The 25249-nt window shown below is 49.1% G+C and overlaps 1 protein-coding gene across 1 annotated transcript in view; it reads right to left on the minus strand.

Annotated features, from left to right (window-relative positions):
• Positions 1-24770, minus strand: part of Slc47a1 (solute carrier family 47 member 1) — a 34994-nt gene extending 10224 nt beyond the window's left edge. Inside the window, exons 1-14 of the mRNA XM_057775341.1 lie at positions 24638-24770; positions 19825-19926; positions 18239-18307; positions 16873-17021; positions 15988-16030; positions 14254-14298; positions 11124-11221; positions 10753-10850; positions 10560-10673; positions 10401-10468; positions 7076-7184; positions 6881-6956; positions 606-675; positions 215-347 (exon numbers count right to left, since the gene is read on the minus strand). Of these exons, the coding sequence (XP_057631324.1) occupies positions 215-347; positions 606-675; positions 6881-6956; positions 7076-7184; positions 10401-10468; positions 10560-10673; positions 10753-10850; positions 11124-11221; positions 14254-14298; positions 15988-16030; positions 16873-17021; positions 18239-18307; positions 19825-19926; positions 24638-24769 (1306 nt within the window). The 5' untranslated portion in view covers position 24770. The remainder of the gene's footprint in view (positions 1-214; positions 348-605; positions 676-6880; positions 6957-7075; positions 7185-10400; positions 10469-10559; positions 10674-10752; positions 10851-11123; positions 11222-14253; positions 14299-15987; positions 16031-16872; positions 17022-18238; positions 18308-19824; positions 19927-24637) is intronic.
• Between the last annotated feature and the right edge of the window lie 479 nt (positions 24771-25249).

The raw sequence follows: 25249 nt of genomic DNA on the forward strand, positions 1-25249 counted from the left end.
AGTGTTGACACATGGGCAAGTGACACATGGCAAGAGGGGAGTGACCAGGCAGCCCTGGGCTCACGGCCACTTTTCACCCCTTGCCTGCACATTCACGCTCTGACGAGTTACAGGAGTGTTGGGGAGTCAGGGTAAGCAGTGAAGTTTCCGTGCACCTGGCCATTACCCCTTGGGTCTGTGGACAGCTGGCCTGTCTTCCCACAGGCAGGCTTACCTATCACGCCCAGCTTGGCTGCGAACATCAGTGCAATCCCGATGGGGAGGCCAATCACGTAATACCCGATGGCGTTAACGATGGCTCCGACCTTCTGGTTTCCAGTGCCCCTCAGAACTCCACCACAGGTACACTGTGGGCAGGGGACATCCATCAGTGTGAACACAGCTGATACTACTAAAGACCCCCACCTCGCAAGCGTAGAGAGCCTCTCTGTGGTCCTCAGACTTGAACATGACTTTGATAATGCTTGTAGAAGCGGCCATGATAACGATAAACAGTAGCCCCTAGACCACTCTGGCCCTTCTTCACACTTGAAATTTAGCGTAATCAGAAGAAATCACTGATGGAGACCATGGAAGTGGGCAGGGAAGTCAGGCTCGATACTCACAGCAAGACTTTCAAAGAGGTGGGACACAGCATAAATGGGGACCACTTGGGCCACCAAGGCCACAATGTCTCTGTCGGGGAAAAAAGAGCACATGGTAATTAGTGAGAAAGGAAGGGCCGGAGAGAGGGCTCAGTGGTTAAGAGCACTCGTTCTTGCAGAGGATCTGGGTTCAATTCCCAGCACCCACACGACAGCTTACAACTGCCTCTGACTCCGATTCTAATAGGTTCAAGAGTTTCTTCTGGTTTCCATGGGCACCAGACATATATGCAGCACACAGACACACACACGGCAAACATCCAAAGGCATAAAAAAGAAAAAAGGCATCGAAGGGCATGGACCCCAGGAGAGGAGGCCCCACATGTACCCTAGCTCAACAAGGCTTGGGCTCTTTGTCTAGCTGCCCTGGTGCACTCACACCAGGGGTGACAAGTGGGGACAAGTCTACTGCTGTGTGACACACATCAGAAACCAGTTTCCTAATTTAGTTCATGGCTTTTGGGGGGGGGGGAACCCATGTAATCCATTTAGTCAATAAAAACCAACGAAAAAGTTTAGTACCCATCTACCCACCGAAAACAAAGCTGAGATCACACTGCCACCCTCCTGCTAACCCAGACCCTGAGGAAGAACTTGAATGTACATCTCAAGAGCTGTCTGATTGACACATGACAGAGCAAGCATGCATGTGCTGTCTGCATGGAGTGAGGCTCCGCAGCAGAGCATCTGCCTAGCATGTGTGAGGCCTGCATTTGGCCCTGGCACCATCAAACAATAAATGATCTTCCCAATCAAGCAAGTTTGGTGAGACTCCCAAAGGTATTCTGGGGTTCTCATTTCTAGAAATGGGATCTACCCTTAATGCTACGGATTTGGATTTTAATGTCTGCACGTTAAGGGGAAAAAAGGAAATGCTACCAGGAGAAGCACCCTCAGAAGCACTGATTGGGACCAAAAAAGAAAAAAGAACCCTGTCTAGATTGAATATTTGCTGAACGAATGAGTAAAGAATCCAGCATAGGATTGGATTGGGTGGTTGCTTTCTTCCCTCAAGCCAGCACAGGGTCACAGCTGTTTGTTAAAGCATCGAATGAGAAGTTTATGCAAACAAGTTCAATGGCCACTGCCTCCCAGGCCACACCGTGACTGTCCTGTCCCCATATTCTTACCACTCGTGATACCTGCTCCACTTTTTCTCCCTGACCGTCTCTCTTCTAGTGCACAGGAATGCACTTTCAGTGCGGAGCTGCTCGATCCTGTTTACTACGTCATCTTGGGTTCTAATTTATTTTCTTTCTTTCCTATCTTGGGGTCGGGGGAGAGGCGATGCACAGACTGAAGCAAGGCCTTCTATGTGCGTACTAAATACACACCCTCCCACTGAGCCACACACCCGGCCCTTTCCTTGGACTTTAAAATAGATAAGTAACTCATTTTTGCAAGACTAAGGGTCAAACCAGGGCTTCAAGTTTACAAAGTGCTGAGGTGTTTCTCCAGGCCGATTTTGGGTTTTAGATCAGTTTTGGTGACTGGGAACAGCCTAGCTTTATCTGCGTGTGTGTGAACCATCAGATTCAGGTGCCCTGGGGACGCATTTGCTTCACAAGAAATCCAGTTTCCTTTTCTGTGCTTTGAAAGATTAAACATCATTAGGATGATCTATATTTTAACAATTTGAAAACTTTCTCCCTTGGAATCTTCTGGAATCGGTGATTTTTTTTTTCGGCATTTTCAAACAAGTTCCCCTTCTTACAAGGGAACCACTTTATTTAGTTTTTTCTAGAGCAAATTTTGGTCAACTATTATTCTAGAGAATGATTTCTTTTTCTGTGGTCTTTGTTGTCCTTGTTTTGTTCTGTTTATTGACATAGGGCCTCACTCTGTAGCCCAGGCTAACCTGAAGCCTGTTATCCTCCTGCCTCTGTATCCTGAGGGGGGAATTACAGGCATGTGAAACTGTGCCTGACTTTGTTCTTCTAGGTTTTAATTTTTCCTTACAAAAATAGATTGTGAGAACTAATCTCTTAGGGTTTTTTTTGAATGATCATGTTTGTGTGTGTGCCTGCCTGCCGGCCTATCAGCTGCAAAATTTGCCCTAGAAAAACTGAAGATCTAAATAAAATGATTTTCTTCTAAGAAGCAAGAGAAACTCGCTTTCAAACGCCCTATCTGGTGAGAGTTACAGAACTGCCGCTGGGGTTCAACAACTGCTTGGCTGGGTACGGGGGCAGAGGGAGGGGAGAAGGACACCAGAGCCTGGGCTGTGTCCCGCTGTGTCCCACCAGCAGATGGATTAGGTTTGCCTTTCTCTTTGTGTTCTCTTCATGGTGAGGTAGGATTTCACCTGTTTCATTTATTCTGCCAGTTTAAGTTAGCCTTGCACACAGAATGGCAAGGATACTATCTGAGAAATGTCTTTTTATCCAATTTTATCACTATGTGACATCACAGAATGAGGTCACCCAAACCTAGATGGCTTAGCCTGCTACTCAGGGACTGGGTGGGTCTGTCTGTCTGTCTGTCTGTCTGTTGCAGACTGCTGCTCCTAAGGCCTGACAAACAAAATGACATTAAATCCAACATGAGAGAAAACTCTGGGATTGAGGGTCATGGTTCATGCCTGTCACAGAGGGAACAGCAGGCCGAGCAGTGTGCTACAGCAAATGTTGTATACATAGGAAGACTATGCTGTACGTGATTAAAGGTACAGGGGAGAGGGAGGTGAACATGGTCAAGGCATACTATATACATATATGAAGCATAATAATCAAATGTAGTTTTAATTGCTCATTATTATTCTTTGTGCATGGGTGTTGCCTGCACACACGTGTTTGTGTAGCACATGTGTAATTGGTGTGCCCTTGGCAGCCAGAAGACTACCTAAGATTCCCTGAATGGTTGTGAGCTGCTAGGTGACTGCTGGGAACTGAACCTAAGGCCTCTGGAAGCCAGCACTCTTAACTGCTGAGCCATCTCTCCAACCCCTAAATGCATTTTTTTTTCTTTCACTGTGTCCAGGTTTCTCTATTTAAGACCGGAGTGATGAGTGATATGGACTCAATAACAAGAGCATCGCTGAGCTTCGTTTTCCTGTCAACCACCTCCTTCCACCCTCCCGGCCCCACCCTTGTGCTTCCAATTACTGCTCAGTAATAAAGAACCTGACCTGCCTGCTGGCGGATACCCTCCACGCTCTATCCCCTGCCTCACCCAGACCTTCTCCCCTCTGCCCCATCCCTAGGCAGGGCAGGCACCTCAGTTTGAATGTGCGGAAGAGCTCAGAGCAACGAGAGGAACTAAAGAGCTGAGCATGGTAAAGTGGAGGCTCCCACAGCCTGGGATGCCGAAACGGGGTTCTGGGAACAGAAGAATGGATACAGGAAAAGAGACTCTGTAGCCTTTCACTCCTTTCTTTGGGAATAGTCAATGCTGGATTGTTTGCCCTGCGGCGAGGGTCACAGAACCTTCCAGAACCTCACCCTTCTCCAGCCAAGCTGCTAGGTAAGGGTGGTCTGCCGTAGGAACGTGAGGCCTTCAGGTTCCCTCTCACTTGGTTCTCAATGCTTTGCTCTTTCTTTGGGCCTGCACCAGGGTCTGTCCTTTGCCTAGCTCTTGAAGCTTCTTGTTGGCTTCCTCCGCCCACTCCTCCAGCAGGGGGCGGGACCTAACCCGAGTTCTAGAAACTGACCTGGCTGGATTCCTTTTTATTTTTATTTTTTTTAAATATTTATTTATTTATTATGTATACAATATTCTGTGTGTATGTCTGTAGGCCAGAAGAGGGCACCAGACCCATTACAGATGGTTGTGAGCCACCATGTGGTTGCTGGGTATTGAACTCAGGACCTTTGGAAGAGCAGGCAATGCTCTTAACCTCTGAGCCATCACTCCAGCCACTGGATTCCTTTTTAAAGAGAATCCCCAGGGTGACCCCATACTGGCCCAAGTAGCACGATTCTCTCCTTCAGAAGCTTGGAGGATTGTTCCAGTTCTTTCTGCAGAGGCTTTACACCCCGGATTCCTGGATGGGGAGAGGACGGCTTGCTGGGCTCGCTCCAGCTTTCACCTCTCTGCTCTGACAGCCCCCGAGTGGGCAGTACCGTGCCAGCCACCCGGCTGCATGGTCTCCAGGCCAACCTGGGGCACTAGGCCCACGCCAACCTGAAATCCACAGTACACCAGCCCTCCACAGAATTCATATGGCAGGAGGCACAAGAAGTCTCTCATACCTCTGAGCCTGGCCCAACCCCCAATCTGATTCTCCACGTCCATCCTTTGAGAAAGAAAAATAGACCTATTTATGGTCGCCTTGCTCCCTGCCCTGAAGTGAGTAGTCTGTGAAAGCAAACACCAGCCTACCATCTGAAGACAAAAGAGAAGCAGGCAAAGGAGGAAAGTGAGGCAGCCGCATCGATTCCGAACCGCTTTCTGAATCCACGGAGGAAAAGCCAGTTTGCAATTGGTGACTACTGACAAAGGCATCCCAAACATCAAGTGTCTCTACGACATTTCCATACAGTAAGAACATCCGAGCTCGCCTTCCTGAGGAAGAAAAAACCCTGCAGAGCGCAGAATGGGTTTGTCTCTTCAGCAATCAGTTCTGTGTCGTGATTTCTAAATTTTATCTTTAATCTCTGTGACAAATATATTCTAAAACTCTAAAAACCAGGCAGTTTGGCAGATCTGGGGCACCTAGGTAGCCGGGCGATGGTGGCACACTCCTTTAATCCCAGCACTCGGGAGGCAGAGGCAGGCAGATCTCTGTGAGTTCGAGGCCAGCCTGGTCTACAGGAGCTAGATCTAGGATAGGCTCCAAAGCTACAGAGAAACCCTGTCTAAAAAAAACAGAGAGAGAGAGGAGGAGGAGGAGGAGGGGAGGAGGAAGAAGAAAAAGAAGGAGGAGGAGAAAGAGGAAGAGGAGAAAGAAGAAGAGGAGGAGAGGAGGTGGAATAGGAAGAAGAGGAAGCAGTTCCTTCCTGGAACTCCAGAGTGGTTGGGCTATTTAACAAGTATCTATGGAGACAGACCTGCACACCTGATTGTGAACTCCAGCACCTTTCATGGGCTCAGGGTTCTTTCCCACCTCTCTGGGTTTGACCACTCTTCTTCAATTACTCCTGTTGTTGACCCTATTTTCATACCGACATTCAGCCAATCACAGTCAGTACCCTATGCATTTGGGCTTCTGAGTTCTGGGGCATTGGAATCCAATGGAGGAAGAAGAGACAACTGCCCTCGGGATTCACTGGGACAGACTCACCTGGGACAGAGGCCCCCTTGGTAGGAGCTCAGTTAGGCTAACCTCCAGAACTCCACCTGCAACCGTAGGCAAGGGAACTTGTTCTTGCCCTGGCCTTCAAGACTCCACTCCCCACTTCAGGAGGACCTGGTTGCTCCCACGACAGTGTTGAGCCCCTGCATGCCAAGATCATTCAGCGCCCCATAGAGCTACCACTCTGGAGGCGTGCAGAGCTGTAACGTGGCTCAGACCTGATCCTCGCTGGGTCAGGGGCAGCTCTTGGTTGGCATCTTAAAGCTTTTGGGAGCTCTAAGCTACAAGCTCTCAGAGCTAGCTGTCCCAGCGCTTGGCTCGCATCAATCTATTTTAAGTTGTTTTATCCCATTTAGTATTGTGAATCCTGAACTGACAAATGCACTTATAGTATCATGGTACTCAAATACTTTCAGATTTTGAAGCACTTTTTTAACTTAGGGGAATAGAATGCCCAGCCAACCTGCAAACGTGGCAGGCGAGAATTCTACCACTAAACAACCAATGCAAACTCTGTCTGCAAATGTCAACAGTGCCGTGAAAGCTTTAAAACAGGAAAAAATACAGGAGGATTCTTGAGGTGGCGCAAGAAGCCTGGTGGCCTGAGTTCAATCCTCGGAACCCACATGGTAGAAGGGGAGAATTGCTTCCTGCAAGCTGTCCTCTGGCTTCCATCCCCTCCTCTCCCTTACACACACACACACACACACACACACTAAAAGCAATTTAAAGCAATTTTTAAAAATTCATAACTATCGTGCCCATCGAAAGCATACTGTCACCACAGTCCCCACTAGCTTGAGATTCAGATCACAAATTGGTTTCTCTATCTCTGTAATCAGGTTCTTCTCAAGTAAATCAGTAAGGTTTCTGGTCTTGCAAAAGACTCAGAACACCGCACCAAGATGCAGCTATTCTGGGGAGTCACCCATTGTGATACATCCACCCAATCTTTTTTTTTTTTATCATAGATTCCACATGTCAAGAAAATCCCAGCACTCACCGATCGGTAGTGAAGATGTAGCCCACGAGATCCTTACAGCCTATCATCAGGACACAGAAGGTCACAGCAAAGAGCTCTGGGGATAAAGCAGAAAAAAGGGCACAGTGAACAGGGAGGTCACAGAAAGTGGGGAGTCAGGGTGCTCCATGCACAGCCTGCGTGCACCAGGAGCCTCGGGCTAAGGGGTGTAAGCACCTGTGACTATCAAGGAAACTGCTGAGGACTTCTTGGCCTGTTCAATGTTTCCGGCACCCAACGCATTTCCCACCCGGACGTTGGCCGCCACACTGAAGCCTGCAGGAATCTAAAAGGAAAGAAATTACAGTAAGACTGTGCACTGAGACCCCACAGACAGACTCTGCCTGTGCTTCACACCGTGTGGGCTAAAAAGGCCCTATGGGCTCTGAAGACTTTTACATCTCTGTGGCCTCACTAGAAGCTCTGGGCTAATGAAGAACCTCTGTCTCCAAGTTAGGATTCTCACAATAAATTAGGCTTTTCTGCAGGGTTTCCAGCCTCTGTCACAGGAGGGAGGACCCCCACGCAATCACATTTGTCCTCTGGGACATAGGGGAACAGTATACAGGGTGGGCTTGACTAAGGTCCACTCTAGTGTCTGTTTTGAAAGACAGAGAGATTCCATTCATAAAGCAGAAAAGTTACTAAAGAAAATCCCAGGAAGGGGCATTGCCTTGTAACTAGGGTGGGGGTTCTGAGTCCGAACTGCCTGGATCCTGACACATTTGTACTTATTATCGACGTGACACTAAGCCAATTGCTGAACCTCTGATGTTATATTCTATCTGTACAAAGACTCTAATAATGGAGACTTTACAGAGCTCACAAGGCTTCCAACTTAGAACAGAGTCTCACATGTAGTGAATATCCAATAAAGATTTTCCGTTAATATCTATACATTTACCACTTGACTCACTAATGATAACTTTTAAAAGATTAATCACTTATTTGAGCTTGAATGTTTGCCTTGCAGGTTGGGATAACTATGGTGAGGGTTAAGGAAAATCTAACACACAGAATGAGGAACAGTGGAGAAATGGGAGACAGGAATGTGACGTGAAGAAAGCCATCGGCAACCACTTGACCACATACCCCTAGTTAATGCCCGTATGGTGCGTCTCCTGGTACAGTGTCCTGAGAAGGACTCGACACAATTTCTCATAGAATTCCCTCCTCAAATGGAGAGGCTGCACTTAAGATGAAACAATTGTAACACTTTGAGGGGAAAGGCCGCAGTCAAGAGGGACAAAGAGCTGGGCGGTGGTGGTGCACACCTTTAATCCCAGCACTTGGGAGGCAGAGGCAGGCGGATCTCTGTGAGTTGGAGACCAGCCTGGTCTACAAGAGCTAGTTCCAGGACAGGCTCCAAAGCCACAGAGAAACCCTGTCTCGAAAAACCAAAAAAAAAAAAAAAAAAAAAGAGGGACAAAGAAAGGCCAAGACCCTGTTCCCCATGAAAGGACATTAATGATTAAAGGACATTAACAGGACGTGTCTCCTGTATGCCAGAGGGGAAAGTTACTGAGAACATCATTAGAACAAGTGATGGCAGCCAGCCAGGGAGCCTCCAAATGCAGTGCTGGGAGCAGCTGGTGCACCTATAGAGAAGGGGTGCAGCCTTCTTTTAACTGGGGAGAAATACAGGTGTGCTTCTTTGTACCCGGAGAGAGCAGAGGACAAGATGTGCAAAGACCACATATAGAGACTTGTAAGCACTGATCTTTTTATGATTTTTTTTTTCCCAGCCAAGATTTCTTGGTGTAACAGCCCTGGCTGCCCTGGAACTCACAGAGATCCTCCTGCCTCTGCCTCCACGAGTGCTGGGATTAAAGGTGTGCGCTACCCGGCAGTGTAAACATTTATCTTTTGTTTGTTTTGTTTTCTTCAGGCAGGAAAAAAAATCGGAAATCACATAAAGGTATTTGTTCCAGGCGGTATCCTGAGGTGCTGATGATCTTATTACAATAGTATAAATTAAACATTGGGCAGTGGAAGGCTGGACTAGAGATAATGGGCTCATGGCCTTCAAGCCTTGATAGATGTACTCAACTAAAATTACTAAAATATGAGAAGTGAGTAAAATGTAAAAATGTGAAGTATAGGTTAAAAACATCTTCCACAGCCAGGCGGTGGTGGCGCACGCCTTTAATCCCAGCACTTGGGAGGCAGAGGCAGGCGGATCTCTGTGAGTTCGAGGCCAGCCTGGTCTACAAGAGCTAGTTCCAGGACAGGAACCAAAAAAAAAAAAAAAAAAAAAAACGATGGAGAAACCCTGTCTCGAAAAATCTGAAAAAAAAAAAGTCTTCCACAGGCAATAAAATTAAAAATATAATAAAAATATATGCCCCAAGGAGTAGACGTAGGAGAATTGACCTAGCACGCTTGGATCCCCAGGGGAACTGAAACATAAACTAAAACCAAAGAAGTGTGTATACCCTGTATATTTTAAATATAAACAATGGAGGGTAGAATGTCAGCTGGCTGAGTCCTTCTCCAAACTATAAATGCCCTTTCTCTCTGTTTAAAAAAGTTCATTTTTTTTGCATGGTGCTGGGCATGAGCCTCAAGTGTTGTGGGCATCCATCCTCCTACAGCGCCACACCCTGGTCCCTCCCTTAGCACTCTGTCTGAAGCGGTGCGCGCATATATGAGAGCCCTTCAGAGTTTCAGGTTGACACACAAAGTGACGGAAAAGCCTTTAGCAATGTATTGTCTAGCAAGTCAGAATCTCCTCCACTTTGAAGGGTGAGCAACATTCCACCATGAGCATGTACGTACTTGGTCCACCCATCCCTCCACTGATGGGCAGACACCCAGGCAGTGTAACTACAGCCAGTACCGCCTCTGTGAACACGGTGTGCACATAGCTGTCCAAGTCCCCGTCTCCCATCCTTCTGAGTCCCCCATAAACATACATAGCAGGCACAGTGTGTTCAGAGATGGAATCAGCACATAGCTGACCTTGGTGACCAGACACCTATTCCATACCCCTCCACCCCTAGGGCGTTGCACTGGGGCAGTGTGGGAACAGAGTCAACTCCTTTGGATCTGAGCTGGGCCAGAGACAGAATTAGCAGATCTTTTGGGGTTTCTGCCCACCTCACCCCCCCTTCATCTTACAGAGAGAAATGACCAAACCAGGCATAAAGGGACTGTCCGGGTTCTAAGATGATTCTGTGGGAGAAGGGGACAGGAATCGAACTCAGGACCTCATGAGTACTAGGCAAACACTCTACCACTGATTTTATTTTTTATTTTGAGAAATTATCTTATTCCTTGGTGAAGTCCAGCCTTGAGTTTGTGACTCCCCTGTTTCCCCTCCGAGCAACTGGGATTACATGTCCCTATCACTCGTCCCTGCTGCAGGGTGACGTTTTATGTCCAGGAACATCTTATATGGTATTACTGAATACCACCAATGCCTTTTGCTCTTTGTGTGACTCTCGGGATAGACAACAGGATGCCTCCCCCACGGCCACACAACAGGGTCTTGCGCACTTACCATGTACACAATGATAGCCAATTCATAGGTGATGGACTGGGCTCCCAGCTCCACCATGCCAAGGATACCTGGGAAAGACGGGCAGCTGATATCAGCCTTGCCCCAGGCAGACCGTTCCCACCAACCAGTTCCCACCGATTCTCCCGTCAGCTTACGCACCGCTCAGGAAGCTGCCTATCTCGTAGGCCCACCACTCAATGCACAGCATGAGCATGCTAGGGACGGCCAGTTGCAGGAAGGAGGCCCAGTCGTGCAGACACTCCCAGGACCACCCTGCAGGTACAATAGGTGGGTTTCCAACATATCTAACTTTCGGGCAAAAGCCACAGCCCAATCGAAAGGAAGTCTTTACCTCCCCACGTGGCTTGATGCAGTTTTCTCCAGAGGATGTAGAGGAACAGGAGGATGGCCAGGGCAAATTGGGAGATGGTGTTGGCTATCGCTGAACCCCTGGGAAGACCAGCAACTGTGGGTGGACACTGTGCTCCACCCTCTCTGCTTTGGCTTGAGGGAGTTAGGGAGCCATGGACCCCTCACTGTGCCCTCTTCCACCACAGGCCCTGAGGTTACTCCGATTTGGGGCAGTATCCCCTACACTCTGATAGTACTTTCCAAAGAACATAAGAAGGCCACACCCACACCAGCTAAACTGCTCTCTTTTCCCTGAAGAAGGCTAATGCAGTCCTCCCTCCACCCCCGCGCCCAAGAGGAAGCCCAACTCACATCACCCCAAGATGCAGCTGATGGAGAAACAGATAGTTGGCCAGGGCGTTGATAAGGTTGGCTGCGAATCCAGTCACAATCTGTGGCAGAACAATGCCCTAGAACGAGGAGACACCTTTACATGTGGAACATCAGGGGACTTGGGCTTAACAGGAGCGGTTGGTCAGCTGAGGATACCTCCCGCCTTCCCATTCTCCCCTCCCTCTGGGTCCTCCTCTTTGCTGTAAGAGAGAGCTCTGACCGCAATTGGTAGGAGGTGAGAAGTCAACAGGAAGTGGAAGGAACTCAGAGGTCCTCTCTGCTGTGCCCAGACTGGCAGGAATTAGCAAAAGTGGAAGGTGGCATTTGCAAGAGGTTGGAGATAAACTGCACTTTCTCCACCAAACCTGAAATCCAGAAGCTGGACCAAGGATCTCGTCAAACTGTTTCTTTTGAAATGGAAAGCGGATTCCTTCATGACTGACTCTGAGAAGCAGGAGCAGCGGGAAGAATGTCCTCCCTGCTTCCTGCCTCACCTTAAGATGAGGGACTGGTGAGATGGCTCAGCAGGTAGAAGCATGGGCCGCTCTTCCAGAAGACACAAGTTCAAATCCCAGTGCCCACAAAGTAGCTCATAACCATCTGTAACTCCTGTTTTGGGGGATCCAATGCCCTCTTCTGGCCTCCTCTGGCACCAGGCATACAAGTGGTGCCCAGACATACATGCAGGCTTGGGGAGAACTGGGGCCTGTGTGGCAGCATTGGGGAAATGGTGACAGGAAGATCTTGAGTTCAAAGTCATCCTGGATTCTGGTTCTTCTTCTTGTTGTTGTTTTGGGTTTTTGTTTGTTTGTTTATTTTTGTTTTTCAAGACAGGGTTTCTCTGTAGCTTTGGAGTCTATCCTGGAACTAGGTCTTATAGACCAGGCTGGCCTTGAACTCACAGAGATCCACCTGCCTCTGCCTCCTGAGTGCTGGGATTAAAGGCACCACCGCCCGACAGTTTGTTTGTTTGTTTGTTTCAGTTTACAAAAACTAAAGCTGGAAGGAAGCCTCAGTTGAAGCACTGCCCATCGCACTGGCCCATGGGCATGTCTATGGAGTATTTTCTTGACTGATGGCTGATATGGGAGGGCTCAGCCCACTGCGGGTGGTACCACCTGTGGGCAGGTGTTCCAGTTCTATAATAAAGCAGGCTGAGCGAGTCATGGGGAGCAGGGCACTAAGCAGCTCCCCTCCCTGGCCCTGAAGGTCACGCTGAGATCACAGGCAGGCCTGCAATACACCACATCTGCTTCCACAGAGCCTTGCCCTTGTGCTTCCCCCTTGTCTGGTGAGACCCCCTGACACCGCTATAGCTGCAGCTTTGTCTCCGGTGGTATGCAGCTGACAGGACAGGACGAGGGCTAAAGAGTGACAGTTCAAGTGAGCTCCGTGTGAGCCTCTGGAGAGCTCCATGGAGGGGAGTCTGTAGTCAGATTTACACCTCTGGTGCAGAAAAGCTGCCAGCCTGCATTTCGAGGGGCCCAGGTGTGGTGGTTTGGATAAAAATGGTCCCCATAAGTCCATGGGGAGCAGCACTATTAGAAGATACGGCCTTGTTGGAGTGGGTGTGGCTTTGTTGGAGGAAGTGTGTCACTATGGGGGGGGGGGCTTTGAAGTCTCAGGTGCTCAAGCCTGGCCAGTGTGTTATTGTCCTTCCTGCTGCCTGCAGGTCCAGTTGTAGAACCTTCAGTTACCTCTCCAGTGCCATATCTGCCCGCGCAACACCATAATGATAAAGAACTAAACCTCTGAAACTGTGAGCCAGCCCCAACTAAATGCTTTCTTTATAAGAGTTGCCCATGGCCATAGTGTCTCTTCACAGCAACAGAAACCCTAACAAAGACACCAGGGTAAGCAGAGAGAAAAGAACCTGGAAAATAAGATTCTGCTGAAGTGACAAGAAATGAAGTCGCTTCCTTGCCCGGTTCCTCTCGCTCCTCTGCTGCAGGTCTCAATGTTCCCTGTCTTTCCTCTGCTCCCTTTCTAACTTCTGCCCTCTTCCAGGGGAGTATATTCCTCCAAACAAGCAGTATGCTTCAACTGAAACACTCCTGCCTCTCCTAGAGCCCACAGCCCAGTCTCCAGGGCCCACCCATCACCGTGTGTACTGCTCCTTCAGGGCAATTATTTCTTCTTATTAGGCATTTTTCAGCCCACCATTTTCAAAATGCTCATCTCTGCACTAGAAATTATCGTGTTTTCTACCAACCCAATCACCAGTCAATATAGCACGCGGCCCTAGCAGACCAGCCAGCTCCTCTTAGGCCACTGTGCGCTGTGTCTTCTGCCCACACTCAGCGCTCCTGCCTAGTGCAGAGGATTCTACCTGGTTCATACAAGAGTCTAGACAGAGAAGAGAGGACCTGGAGGACAATCAGAAATGCTGTTTATACCGCCTGTGTTCAACTAGTTCAAGTACATAAACTCTAAGGTTAATAAAGTGTCCAGAAAGTGGGAACTTCCCTGCCTCTTCCTATCCCTCGTTCACACCTCCCTATTAAATATGCTAGAGGAAGCCTGCCTCTGTGATGGGTATCTGTGGCCAGTTCCTCCTTTACTTGGACTTTTCTAGAAGAAAGTCCACAACCCTATATCACACACTGTCCTCATAAATCCACCCCCACCAAGTCAAGGCCACCATTCCCAGAGCCTTTGGCCTTTGCCATTAGCCATGTTTGAAGAGTCTTGACTATTCTCTGTTATCAACACAATACAAGCTTTTATACCCTCTGCCTCAGAAAGTAGGAGCCTTCAGACAAACCGAGAAGAGGTGTGGGTGCCCTAGACCCAGCCAAGCCACGGTGACCCTCAGCTCTCTACGGAGCAGACAGGCTTGTACCAGTAAAGAGCCAAAGAACACAGAGATGCTAACTTTAGCATTGCCAATGTTAATATTTCAAGTAGGAACTGGATATAAATTTTCAAAGCCAAGAATAATGCTTCATTCACTCCTTGATGGTACTTAAGAGATCTCTCCACATCAAATTCCTGTGTGCTCAAGCCTGGGAGCATCTTGCAATGACTCTCAAGCAGGCCAGTTCCCTCCACCCTGGTCTCCCCAATTCTATCAGCCCACCCCCAAAAGAAAGAGAGTAGTCCACATTACCTGGTTGAGCAAGTATTTAACTTGTAACGTATAAAGAAAGGCTGCCTACAAGAGAAGAGAAGGAGTTAGTTCTGCAGTCTGAGCATTCATCAGGGATCTGGGTACCATAGCAGGCTTGTCCCACAGCCACCCTCTCTGCTGTCTACTCTGCAAAACCTCATTTATCCTGGGCAAGCGGTGTCTGTGGTCCAGGGGCTTCACACAGCTTCTGTGGAATGAACATAAGCCAAAGAGTGGAATGTGGAGTGTCTCCTATGGGTTCATGTGTGCAAGCATGTGGTCCTCAAGTAGGCAGGCTGCTTTGGAGAAGTCGTGGAACGTGTGGGAAATATAGGGTCATGGGTTCTGCCTGGCTCCACTACAGGCATGAACTCCTGCTTCCTGGGGTAGGGGCAGGGGCATTAGCTGTAAGTAAGCGTTCTTGGGCTCCTGAGGTGACTAATAGGAGCCAGTCACACCACCGTGGGACTATGAGCTACAAGCGAGTCCTTTCTAAGTTGCTTCTGTTGGGTATTTTATCCCAGCAACAAGAGAGGTGCACCCCCACTCCCTGTCTGGCAGGGGGAGATATGATCTCCTGGGGTGTACACTGACATCCTAGTATAGCCCAGCTCTCATCTTATTTGGTAGGATAATGAAACAATGTCATATTTAAGTGGTTTTATGGGGTAGGGCTGAGGGTATAGCTCAGAGATAGAGAACTCATTTAACATGCAAAGCACTGGGCTCTATCCCCCAGAATATAAAGTTAAAAGAAAAAGAAAATATTTTATGATGAACTAAGAAGTGCAATGCCAATTAGGAGGGCAAATAGCTACCATGAGGGCATATTGAGTCCTTCAAACTCACACACAGAAGTCCTAGGCCTGTAGGCAACTGGATTTAGAGGGTGATTAAATCAAAATAAGGGCACTGGAGTGGGGCTCTAATCCAATAGGATTGGTGTGTTTATCATAGTTTTTAATGATTTATTTATTCTTATTTTACATGCATTGGTGTTTTGCTTGCATACATGTCTGAATGAAGGTGTCAGATCCCCTTTTGTGGAGTTACAGACGGTTGTGGGTGCTCAGAATCAAATCCAGGTCCTCTGGAAGAGCACCCAGCACTCTTAACTGCTGAGTCATCTCTCCAACCCCAGTTGTGTGTTTGTAAGAAGAGACAACCATGTTACATGGGAACAATAGGGTACACCTGTGAGCCAAGGATAGCAGCCACAGGGAAACCACTGAGGCCCACATGGTGATCTTGGACTTACAGCCTTCAGAACTGTGAGGAAATACATTCCTGCTGTTTAAGCCCCCAGTATGTGGCAGTCCCAGCAACCATCCAGCCCCTCTATCCAACTGAATAAACTTAGCTTTGCCAGTTCATTGACCATCTACAACTTGTTATTAAACATTAACACACAACTGTCTAAAGGTCATAATGATGCTCTTGGAGGATCTGAGACGGACAAGACTTTACCCCTTAAAGACACATTCTGGACCCTTCTGTTGGATGCCCCAAGGATATGTCAGGAGCAAGTAGTCAAAGCAATGACCCCCATCCTGGAGTTTCTTCTGTTCTTTGAGAGACAAATGCTGGTGTGTCCTTAAGGGACATAATTAGAAGCCCTCTTCTGTGATGAGCCGATGTCACATGTGAGAATTACATCAGACCAAGTTCATGGCATCCCAGCCACTTTTCACCCAAGGACCCAAGAATGGGGTCTCTGACCCCTTGAAAACTCACAGGAAGCGCTGGGATGAAGATCATGACATAGGTCTGGGTGAGCCTACACAACAGAAAATAGTGAAAATGACGACAGAGGCCACCTCTCCCAGGAAGAGACAAAACAAAACAGTGGGCACTGTTGCTGCATTCTTGGTTCTTCTAAATAAATGGACTTCGGCTGTCGGAGCAAATGGAAAACTATACAAAGCCCACCACTTGCACCCTCGTTCAGCTCCCTGCTTCTTCCAGTCTAAAGCTCTCAGACAGGGATTCTGAGCCTCACACTGAAGCTGGACAGTCCCCAGCTACGGGAGCTGCCCAGGGCACCACAGGCTGTCTCTCAGCCTTCCTGACTCCAAGCCCCTCTACCCAACGGGATATCCAGGCATGTCTTCAGCTATTGTCAAATGCCTGTGTGTTCAGAACCACTGGCATGTGGCAAGTGCTTTTCAAAAGTCTTAATCAGTTAAGTCAGTGGGTCTTAAACATGGCAGCTCACACATGGAAGATTTGAAAGTTACTGATGCCTCAGACCTCACCTGTACCAGTTAAGAACTTGGTGGGGGGGGGTGACTGGAGGCCAAGAGAATTATCCATAGTACCAAGGTGATTTTAATACCAACAATGGTCAGAAATCACTAAGTATTAACAAGCCACAGACTGCCATCCCAAAGCAAAGACGTTCATGAGTGCAATTCCACACAAACTCTCGACCCTGGAAGTCAGTATTAAGAGGGTATCCAGGTTGCACAAGCCAGATATAGAAGGTATCATTGCCTGGGAAGGACAAGCCAAGACCAGTTTAAGCTTATCTTGGTGTGATTGTCTGGCTTCTGTCGTCACCTGGAGGCTGAGTGTAATCTTTCTACAGAAGTAGATTCCCTGCCCCCAACCTTGCCTTACCTGGACACATCTGGGTCCTGCCTGAAGAGCAGCAGAATGTGCTCGGTGTTGATGAAGAGTGCCCAGCAGGGGAAGCAACAGAGGAGCAGGATGAGTGTCCCCCTCTGCAGGATGACCCCGACGTGCTTCAAGTTCTGGCTCCCAAATGTCTGGGGAGCACAGGCAAAGAAACCCGTTAAACAGAAGGCGCACCCCAGCTATCATGCAGAAGCCTTCAGTCACGCCTCATTAGAAAGCAGGTGGTTTAGCTAATCTCTCTAGGGAAGGACTGTGTGACTGATTGAGAGCTGGGCTGCCTGCACTGCCCAGCATCACAAACATATCCTACACAGAACCGGAGCTGCAATGACATATGGAAGGTCCCATGCGGTTCTAGTCTGAGGTCAAGTTTGCATCACCTGGAAGCTTGTTAGAAATGCAGATTTTTGGACCTGACTCCAGACCTACTAAAGCATGACCTGGACCAAGGGCCGCAGTGTGGGGCATCAGCTCCTACCAACCTACAGAAGCCAGAGGGTGCCGGTGACTCAGCTTTCTGTCCAGTAACATCTATGTGGGAACTTCGGATCAGCTATAGAGGGGACATACACCAGGGGGACTGCCGAGTACCAGTGCTTAGATGGGCTGGATTAACTTTTCAACTCCAAGTTGGTGCAAAAGAAATGCACGCATGGTAGAAACCAACCTTGAGGTTTTATTTTGGATCCTTCCCCAGATTAGTGATGCGGGGTGTGATCCTCTCATTCGGCACTGGGCAGCACTGATTTATGGGTCATGAGGGGGAGCCACAGCTCCCACCCAATTATGGATCATGAGGGGACCAAGCTGTATTCCATGCTGCTGAGCCAGGATGTCCACTAGGTGAGGGAGAGTCAATGGATGCTCATTTTAGGGTATTTTCTACTTAGGACGGATTTATCCAGATATAACCCACCCTAGTCAAAGAGCATCCTATGCAAGCTGGAATACTATGCCCCTGGAGGATGTTGAACACCCACAGCCCCGGGTAGCGGCAGCGACCTGCGCTTTGGCAAGTCCTCCAGATAACCCTGATGCAGACTCCATTAGAGATGCCCAGGACCACACCGAACTCCAACGTGAAAGCCATAGGAAGGACTTTTACACGGTCACTGCCTGATCAAAGGCAGTCACGAGGAGCAACGCTTTTCGTTAGGGCTGAAAGAACCCTAGCCACACTTCAGAGACAGCCTGGAAACCCGAGCCTATGGCTGTCAAAGGGTGTCAGGGGCTGGCTGCTCTGAGTTCCTCATCTGTGTGCACATGGCTCTTCCTCTTGTAGTGAGTTCGTCCGTCTACCCCAAAGGAGAGATGTGCCGAGTCACCGAGAGTGTGTACTTCCCTTTACCTGGGAGATGAGGGTGTCACACGCAGAAGATAAGCCATGTCCCACTGAAATGCCGGTGACGTTGATAACCTGGAAGGGAACAGCGAATGAGTTCATGGAGGACCATTCTCTGTTGCTGTAGGTCAGGACCATGGTGTGGCCGCCCCCCCTCTAGAGCACCTGCTCAGACGGCTTCGGTCAGCTAGAATGACACACAAGAGCTCAGGGAGGGACACCCAAACCTCAGACTGGCGACAGTAGCACCACTTTTTAGAAGTCTTAGCTGTCTTGCTCCCCAACTTCAGAGCAGCTCCTAAAGGAACACGGTGTGACACGGTAGCAGTTTGGGGTGAGTCTACCCACTAGAGATGAGGGCCTGTTGAGCATCTCTAACCCAAAACTCCACAACCCCAAATGTTCAGAGATCTGAAACTTCAACATTGATGACAAGTCATAGCATCTCGGGTCGGATTTTGGAGTTTCAGATTAAGTATGTTCACCTGGGTAAAGTGTCAGTATTCTGAAATGCCCAGAGGAACTTAAGACCCTTCCAGTCTGCATTTCAGACAAGGGTTATTTCTCCAGTGTGTCCCGCCCCAAGTCAAGCCCTGAATTGCAAGAATGACACAGAAGCAAATGCATAGTCAAAGCTGGAGCCTGCTGGAGACTTCTTCACCAGCTCACTCACTGTCTTCCCTAGAACCAGGAAGTAGTATGGAAGGGCCTCATGCAGCTGCTTCTCTGAACTGAATCTGTAGCAGGTTACCTGGGACAATAGCTGAGTTCAGCCTGCTGTAAGAGCTGGCTTGTCACAAGACTGCAGCCAGTAGAAACCTGCTTGAGGCTTACCTGCATACACTTATATATTGCCTCAGATTTTCAAATAAGGAATTGTGGTGTTGCTCAGTGGTAGAGGTTTTGCCTAGAAACCAGGCAAGAAAGGAGAGGGCAAGACAAGGAGGGGGCTGAACAGAACAGGAATATGTCCTGCAAAGAGCCAGAGTCCGTGTTTAAAGAAACACATGACTAACTAAATAAGTTGATGGAACTCTTACCCTTGCATGGCCAGTTACCAGTCCCTAGCAGAGACCGGTGACTTATCACCTCATCTTTATGGAATGTATCCACCACAAAGAAAGTTTGGGGCTCCTCCCAATTTCAGATTCAGATACTGGTTTGGATCTAGACCCTACCCTCCCATTCCAATTCTGGATTAGGACTTTCATTTGTATTGGAAATGCTGGTGTGTAGGTAAGACGACCTCTCCTGAGTTCAGCAAACTTCAAGGAGCCTATACAGTTCCCTTTTCCCATATTCAAACTCACACACCAGACGATATAGACTGAGATCATGCCTTCCACAGATGGTTTCATCCAACACACTAGGCCTGGCAATCTGCAAGATCACACTAAAAACGATAATTTCTAAGGATACAGCCTGCTGGCACCCCGAGTCTAGCCCAGTGAAACCTGTTTCAGACTCCTGACTTCCAGCACTGTAAGGAAACCCAAAGCATGATTAAACCACGAGGCTGTGGTCGTCTGCCACAGCAGCAGGAGGCCACAGTCGACAGCTCTGAAAGCCTTTGTGGAAGGTCTTACACGTACCGCGATTGCCAGTGTTACTGCGTCCAGCTCTAGCTTGCCCAGGTGACCACAGAACACGGAGCTTATGAAGCTGATCAGGAACATCATCAACTGGGCCAAGAACTAGAAAGAGAGGAGAGCAGGGGTCAGGATGAGCACCCACCGCCCTAGTGCATGGGAGAACATGGTGCTGCCCGTCCAGTTCCCCGGAGAAACACGGACACTGTTGACCCATGGGAACGAACACACGATTTCACTATAGCATACGATGCATGTGCTGGCTAGTTTTAAGTCGATTTGATACAAGATAGACTCATTTGAGAAGAACGAATTACTCTATTGAGAAATGCCACTTCCAGATTGGCCTGTGGGGCCTTTTCTTGATTGACGGTTGATACGGGAGGCCCAGCTCACTATGAGCAGCGACACCCGTGGGCTGGTGGTCCCAGGTGCTATAAGAAAGCAGGTTGGGCAACCCATGAGAACAAGGCAGTAAGCAGCATTGTCCAACAGCTTCTGCTTCAGGCTCTGCCTCCAGGTTCCTGCTTGAACTCCTGCCCTGACATCCATCAACGCTGGACTGTGACGTGGAAGTACAAACAGAAATAAGCCTTTTCCTCCTCAAGTGTTTTTTATGGCCATGGTGTTTACCACAATCGCAGAAAGTAACTGATACAGAAGTTGGTACCAAGGAGTGGGCTACTGCTGTAAAGAACCTGACCGCATTCCCTAGAAGAATGTGGAAGGCTTTGGTACTTCAAGCTAACCGTTATGGACTCAAGCCCTCTGAAGCCATAAGCCACGATCAACCCTTTCTTCTGTGAATTGCTTTGGTCTTGGTGTTTTATCAAAATGAAATATAACTAACACAGGGGTTAAGGCACAAGTGAGATCACCCAGCTGGACAGCAGAGGAATCTGAGACTTCACATGAAGAGCACCTGTTTACTGAGGACGTCTAATTCTCTAGTCCTAGGATGGCTCCGCCGTGAGGGCAAATATATCCCCAACTACTAGGCCTTTGTGCCCGACATGCCAATGATGGCTATGACTTCCTCCACAATGCTGTGTCTCTGACACAAAAGTCCAGGAATTTGAGCTAAGTTCGGATAATTCACGTGGGATGCACTTTCCGAGGCCAGGCCAGTTAACCCCGTCTCCTCAGGAGGCTGCAGCTCTGCTCCTTTGCTTTGTTCACTACCAGGTTAGTACTAAACATAGCCAGTACCTCTAGGAGCAACGCTCTGGAGTAGAAGTTTATTGATTTCTCAGCCCTTGGTGACAAGGTTTTGAGTGAGAACTTGGTCACAGATGTAAGTCACCTGCAGATATTCAAAATGTTCCTCCAGGTGGTGTTGGCGCATGCCATTAATCCCAGCACTCAGGAGGCAGAGGCAGGCAGATCTCTGTGAGTTTGAGGCCAGCCTGGTCTACAGAACTAGTTCCAGGACAGCTAGGACTGTTACACAGAGAAACCCTGTCTCGAAGAAAATAAATAAATATTCCCTGGTCCACCTCAACATATTGATTTGGGAGGTCTGTGGGACTGAGGAATCTGCATTTCTATATTTTCTCCATCTCTGTGCCATGCAAACATGCATACGGCCAACAATCCTACTTTGGGAATCCCCGAGAGCTTTTTGAGCTATGCTGTTGGAAGGCGTGCTACTTCCAGACAAGGACTGGTTCTCCCATATAGCTCAGTGGCTGTTGTGTGAACTGAAGTGGGCATAGCTTAGACAGAACCGAACATACCACAGTTTACCATGTAGCGGCAGGATGCAGCTCCGTGGGGGAGTATGCACTTCTTTCCTTCCTCGTCCAGTGATATGGCTCCTTTTTCAGCATGCCACAATACAGAAACCTGGTAGCAAGACCCTTTATGCTTTGAAACTTAAGATAGGAGAAAGGGGGTGGGGTGTGCCTGGGACCTGGCACTCAGAGGAAGAGCCAGTAACTGCCTGCCCAGTGGACTGTGAAGGAACTGTAGAAGGGCCTGGCTCATCCTCTCCCACAATGGACTGCAAGTCCACTCTCAGCAACAACATGTCAGCACAGCCATCAACTGGGGACATTCTTCCCTGTACACACAAGGAAGCTTAGCCCAGAGTCGCCTGACTCAACAGTGTTCCTGAAGTACACAGCGCGTTTGGGATTCCAGCTCTGGAGTCCCCAGTCTGAGTTCCCTCTGACGCCCAACCTTGGAAGCCATAGCACAGACAGAAAAGATGCAGATGATGTAATAACACTCCTGAGCACTTCATGACAAAGTAACCTCTCACATGACAGTAATTACCCGCTAAAGGAAACCGGAATGCTCCCATCCCTAAATGTAGGAGCAATCATCTTATGGAACCAGGAGCTTGTTCTCTTGAATGATGACGTCTCCAGAGTCATGTGACAGAACCAGAACTGGAATAACAACCAGCCATACCAGTGTGTAATAATAGTGATATCTCCTCCATGACGCTGGCGCAGTGATTCCTTTGAACCAGTGTGTGGTAACAATGATGTCTCCATGACTCTAACGCAGGGCTTCCCTGGACCAGTGCATGGTAACAGCGATGTCTCCTTGGCTGTAGTGCAGTGATTCCCCTGGACCAGTGTGTGGTAACAGCGATGTCTCCACGGCCCTAACACTTCCTCTGTTGAAGCAGAAAGCTCATGTCAGTGCCCAGAAGCTGGGCTGACATGCAGAGGTTGAAGAAAATTCCAGGAGGTGTCAAGTTAAACTCAACACAGCGTGAAGAACTTTCCAGACAGGAGAAGGGCAGTGAACCTGAAGCCAGAAGGTTGAGGCCGCGCCTCTGAACAGAGGCAGGCTGGGTAGAAAGGTGAAAAGAAGGAAACGCATGATGTCCACGCAAGGGCCAGACTGCACAGCTGAGTCAGGGCCTAAGCACAGTTCGCACTGTTTTGTTCCACACGTGTGTGCAAAGGACTGCAGCTGCTCTACAGTGAGCATTTTAGGAAGAGCTCTGGAGGAGAGTCAGTGAATGAGAAAGTGAAAATCCTGCCAGCCTGTGAGATGGCCCAGCCGCTTCCTCCCAAGCCAAACCGCCTGAGTTCAGTGCCTGAGAACCACATGGCAGGAGAGAATCAGCTCCTGCAAGTTGTCCTCTGGTGTTGTTGCATCCCCATCCCCACCCACCCCAACACACACAATAAATGAATAAATAAATTAATGTAAAGAGAGAGAAAGCGGGGCAGATGCTCAGAGGAGGTTAGCTCAGCCACCCTACCTGTTTACAGGGGAGCCTGGGAGGATGGGGCAGTAGACAATAAACACAGTCCTCGGGAAACAGGGGATGCCCAGCATCTGGGCACAGAGGTGCAGGACCCAAGAAGGGCTTCATACACCATCACAAGAGACTAAGCTGATTGGGAAACCAATGTTGATGGCACTCTTGCAAAGCAGTCATCCGGTCACCTGGCTGCTCCTACAATCTGAGATTTCCCTTTTTTTCTTCTGTTGGTTTTAGTGTTCCTTCATTCCTCCCTTCCTTCCTTTCCTTCTCTCCCTTCAATGGATACACATTGTGTTGGTAAGAAAACAATGGCATGCATGTATACATTCATGCTCCCATGCAGGAATCAATGGCATGCATGTATACATGCATGCTCCCATGCAGGAAAAGGAACCAGTTCCCTTCTGTCACCTGAGGGGATCAGGTGACCAGAAGAGGACAGGAGCTCCGGACACTGCCACTCTCTTTTCCTTTTTGGATTTCTGAAGCAGGAGCTCATTCTGTAGCCCAGGGTGGCCTTGAACTCGTGGGTGATCAACCCTTCTGCCCCATTCTTCCGAAAAGTACTGAGATTCCAGGCCACGGCTACCACACTAGGCTCTTAGGAAGTCTTTCTGACAGCCCCTCAAGTGAGATTACGTTGAGGCGAAGCTGGCCGCTCTTTAGTCTCTGGAGAGGAGAGGGTGGAACTTGTGTTCCCATGCTATTCCCTAACACATCTGGGAAGGTCCAATCAGGTAACTGAATTCCAGGTCTGGAGACTGAACACCAGCTGCTTTTGTCTGCAGAAGGCTGTGAGCTACTCTGTCTCTGGAGGACCTGCAGCTCCACACCCCACACCTTACTGTGTGAGCCAACATATCCAAGAGTGGGGTCGCCATTCCAAGAGGTCACACATGCCGGCGCTCAGGAGCTCCAAGGTGCTTAAACGACTGCCTCTTGACCAATAGTATATTCACTCAGACACACACTGGCAGATTCTTTTAGCCAGTGAAGGGGTTTTCTCACCCTTGAGGACTGAAAACCCCCAAACTGGCAGAGAACAGGAATAAGATCACATGTGATATCGTTCTGTGGTCTTAAAACCCACATTGCTTCTAAGAGACAGCAATGAAGGAGGCCTTGCCTAACGAGTAAAGCCAAGCCCACTGATGAGAGCATTCCACCCCAAAGAGAACTGGGTTAAGAACTTGGGTTTTGAACACAGTGCTTGGTGGGAGAGGAGCTGGCACAAGATGCCTCTGCGTCAGACATTGGATCTAGATTCCAAATAGTTTCGAAAACCTAATTCCAACGTGACAGTTCACCTTCCTGCTCCATGACTCTGCCCCAGGGTTGATTCTATAGATGCCCGACCTCCCAGGCTTCACCGCTTGTTTGCAAAGAAACCAAGTCTGAATGTCTCCGCTTTCAGGACCCTCTAGCTTCAGGGCGCACGCGGAGGCGCGCCAAGCTCTCCACATTGGCGCAGCTGTGGCCTGCTGCAGGCTCTCCTGGTCCCCAACTAATAAAGTCAGACGCGGCAACTTAGGTAACTAGGCTCCCAATCCTCGGGGACCGGCCTGCCGCCGAGGCCACCTGACTCACCGCAGGACCCGCCAGGGCCAGGAGCGCCCGCAGTTCCTTTTGGAAGCCGGACAGCAGCAGGCTCAGCCCACGGCGCTCGGGCACGGCGTCCGCACCTCCCGGCTCAGGAGCAGGCTCCTCTGGGAGCTCCATGTGGCCTTGCGCTGCCCGAACTCAGACGCGGCAGGGGGACCCACAGGTCTGGCCGATTCCAGTCCCCGCCCTCCGCCGCCTCCCCAAGCCCGCCCAGCGCTGGCTGGGTGAGTAGCAGTCTCTGTGACCTTGGACGCACCCCTTGCCCCTGCAACCCCGAGGTCCGCGAGTCTCCAAAGGCTGGCGAACAAACTCAGGACTAAGAAGTTTGTAGAAGTGCTGTAAGTGAACGGAAAGCTCACGGGGGCAGCGAGCGACCTTCCAGTCTCTGTCGCTGTCCAGAGGCAGGTTCAGAAATTTGCCGCTTGGAAAGACTTACGGAGTCCTGAGTCAAAGGTCGGATCAGGCAGTCGTGGGTGTCCAATGTCTCTGCTGTGCAGTTTGCGGTCAGCTTAACACACACTCTGTTAGAGGTTTGAACTTTACAAATTTTTTTCCCTCTTGATAGTTATTTCATTAAAGAATATAGCATCTACCAGG

This window comes from Chionomys nivalis, chromosome 7 (genome assembly GCF_950005125.1).
Source record: "Chionomys nivalis chromosome 7, mChiNiv1.1, whole genome shotgun sequence".
Classification (NCBI taxonomy): domain Eukaryota; kingdom Metazoa; phylum Chordata; class Mammalia; order Rodentia; family Cricetidae; genus Chionomys; species Chionomys nivalis.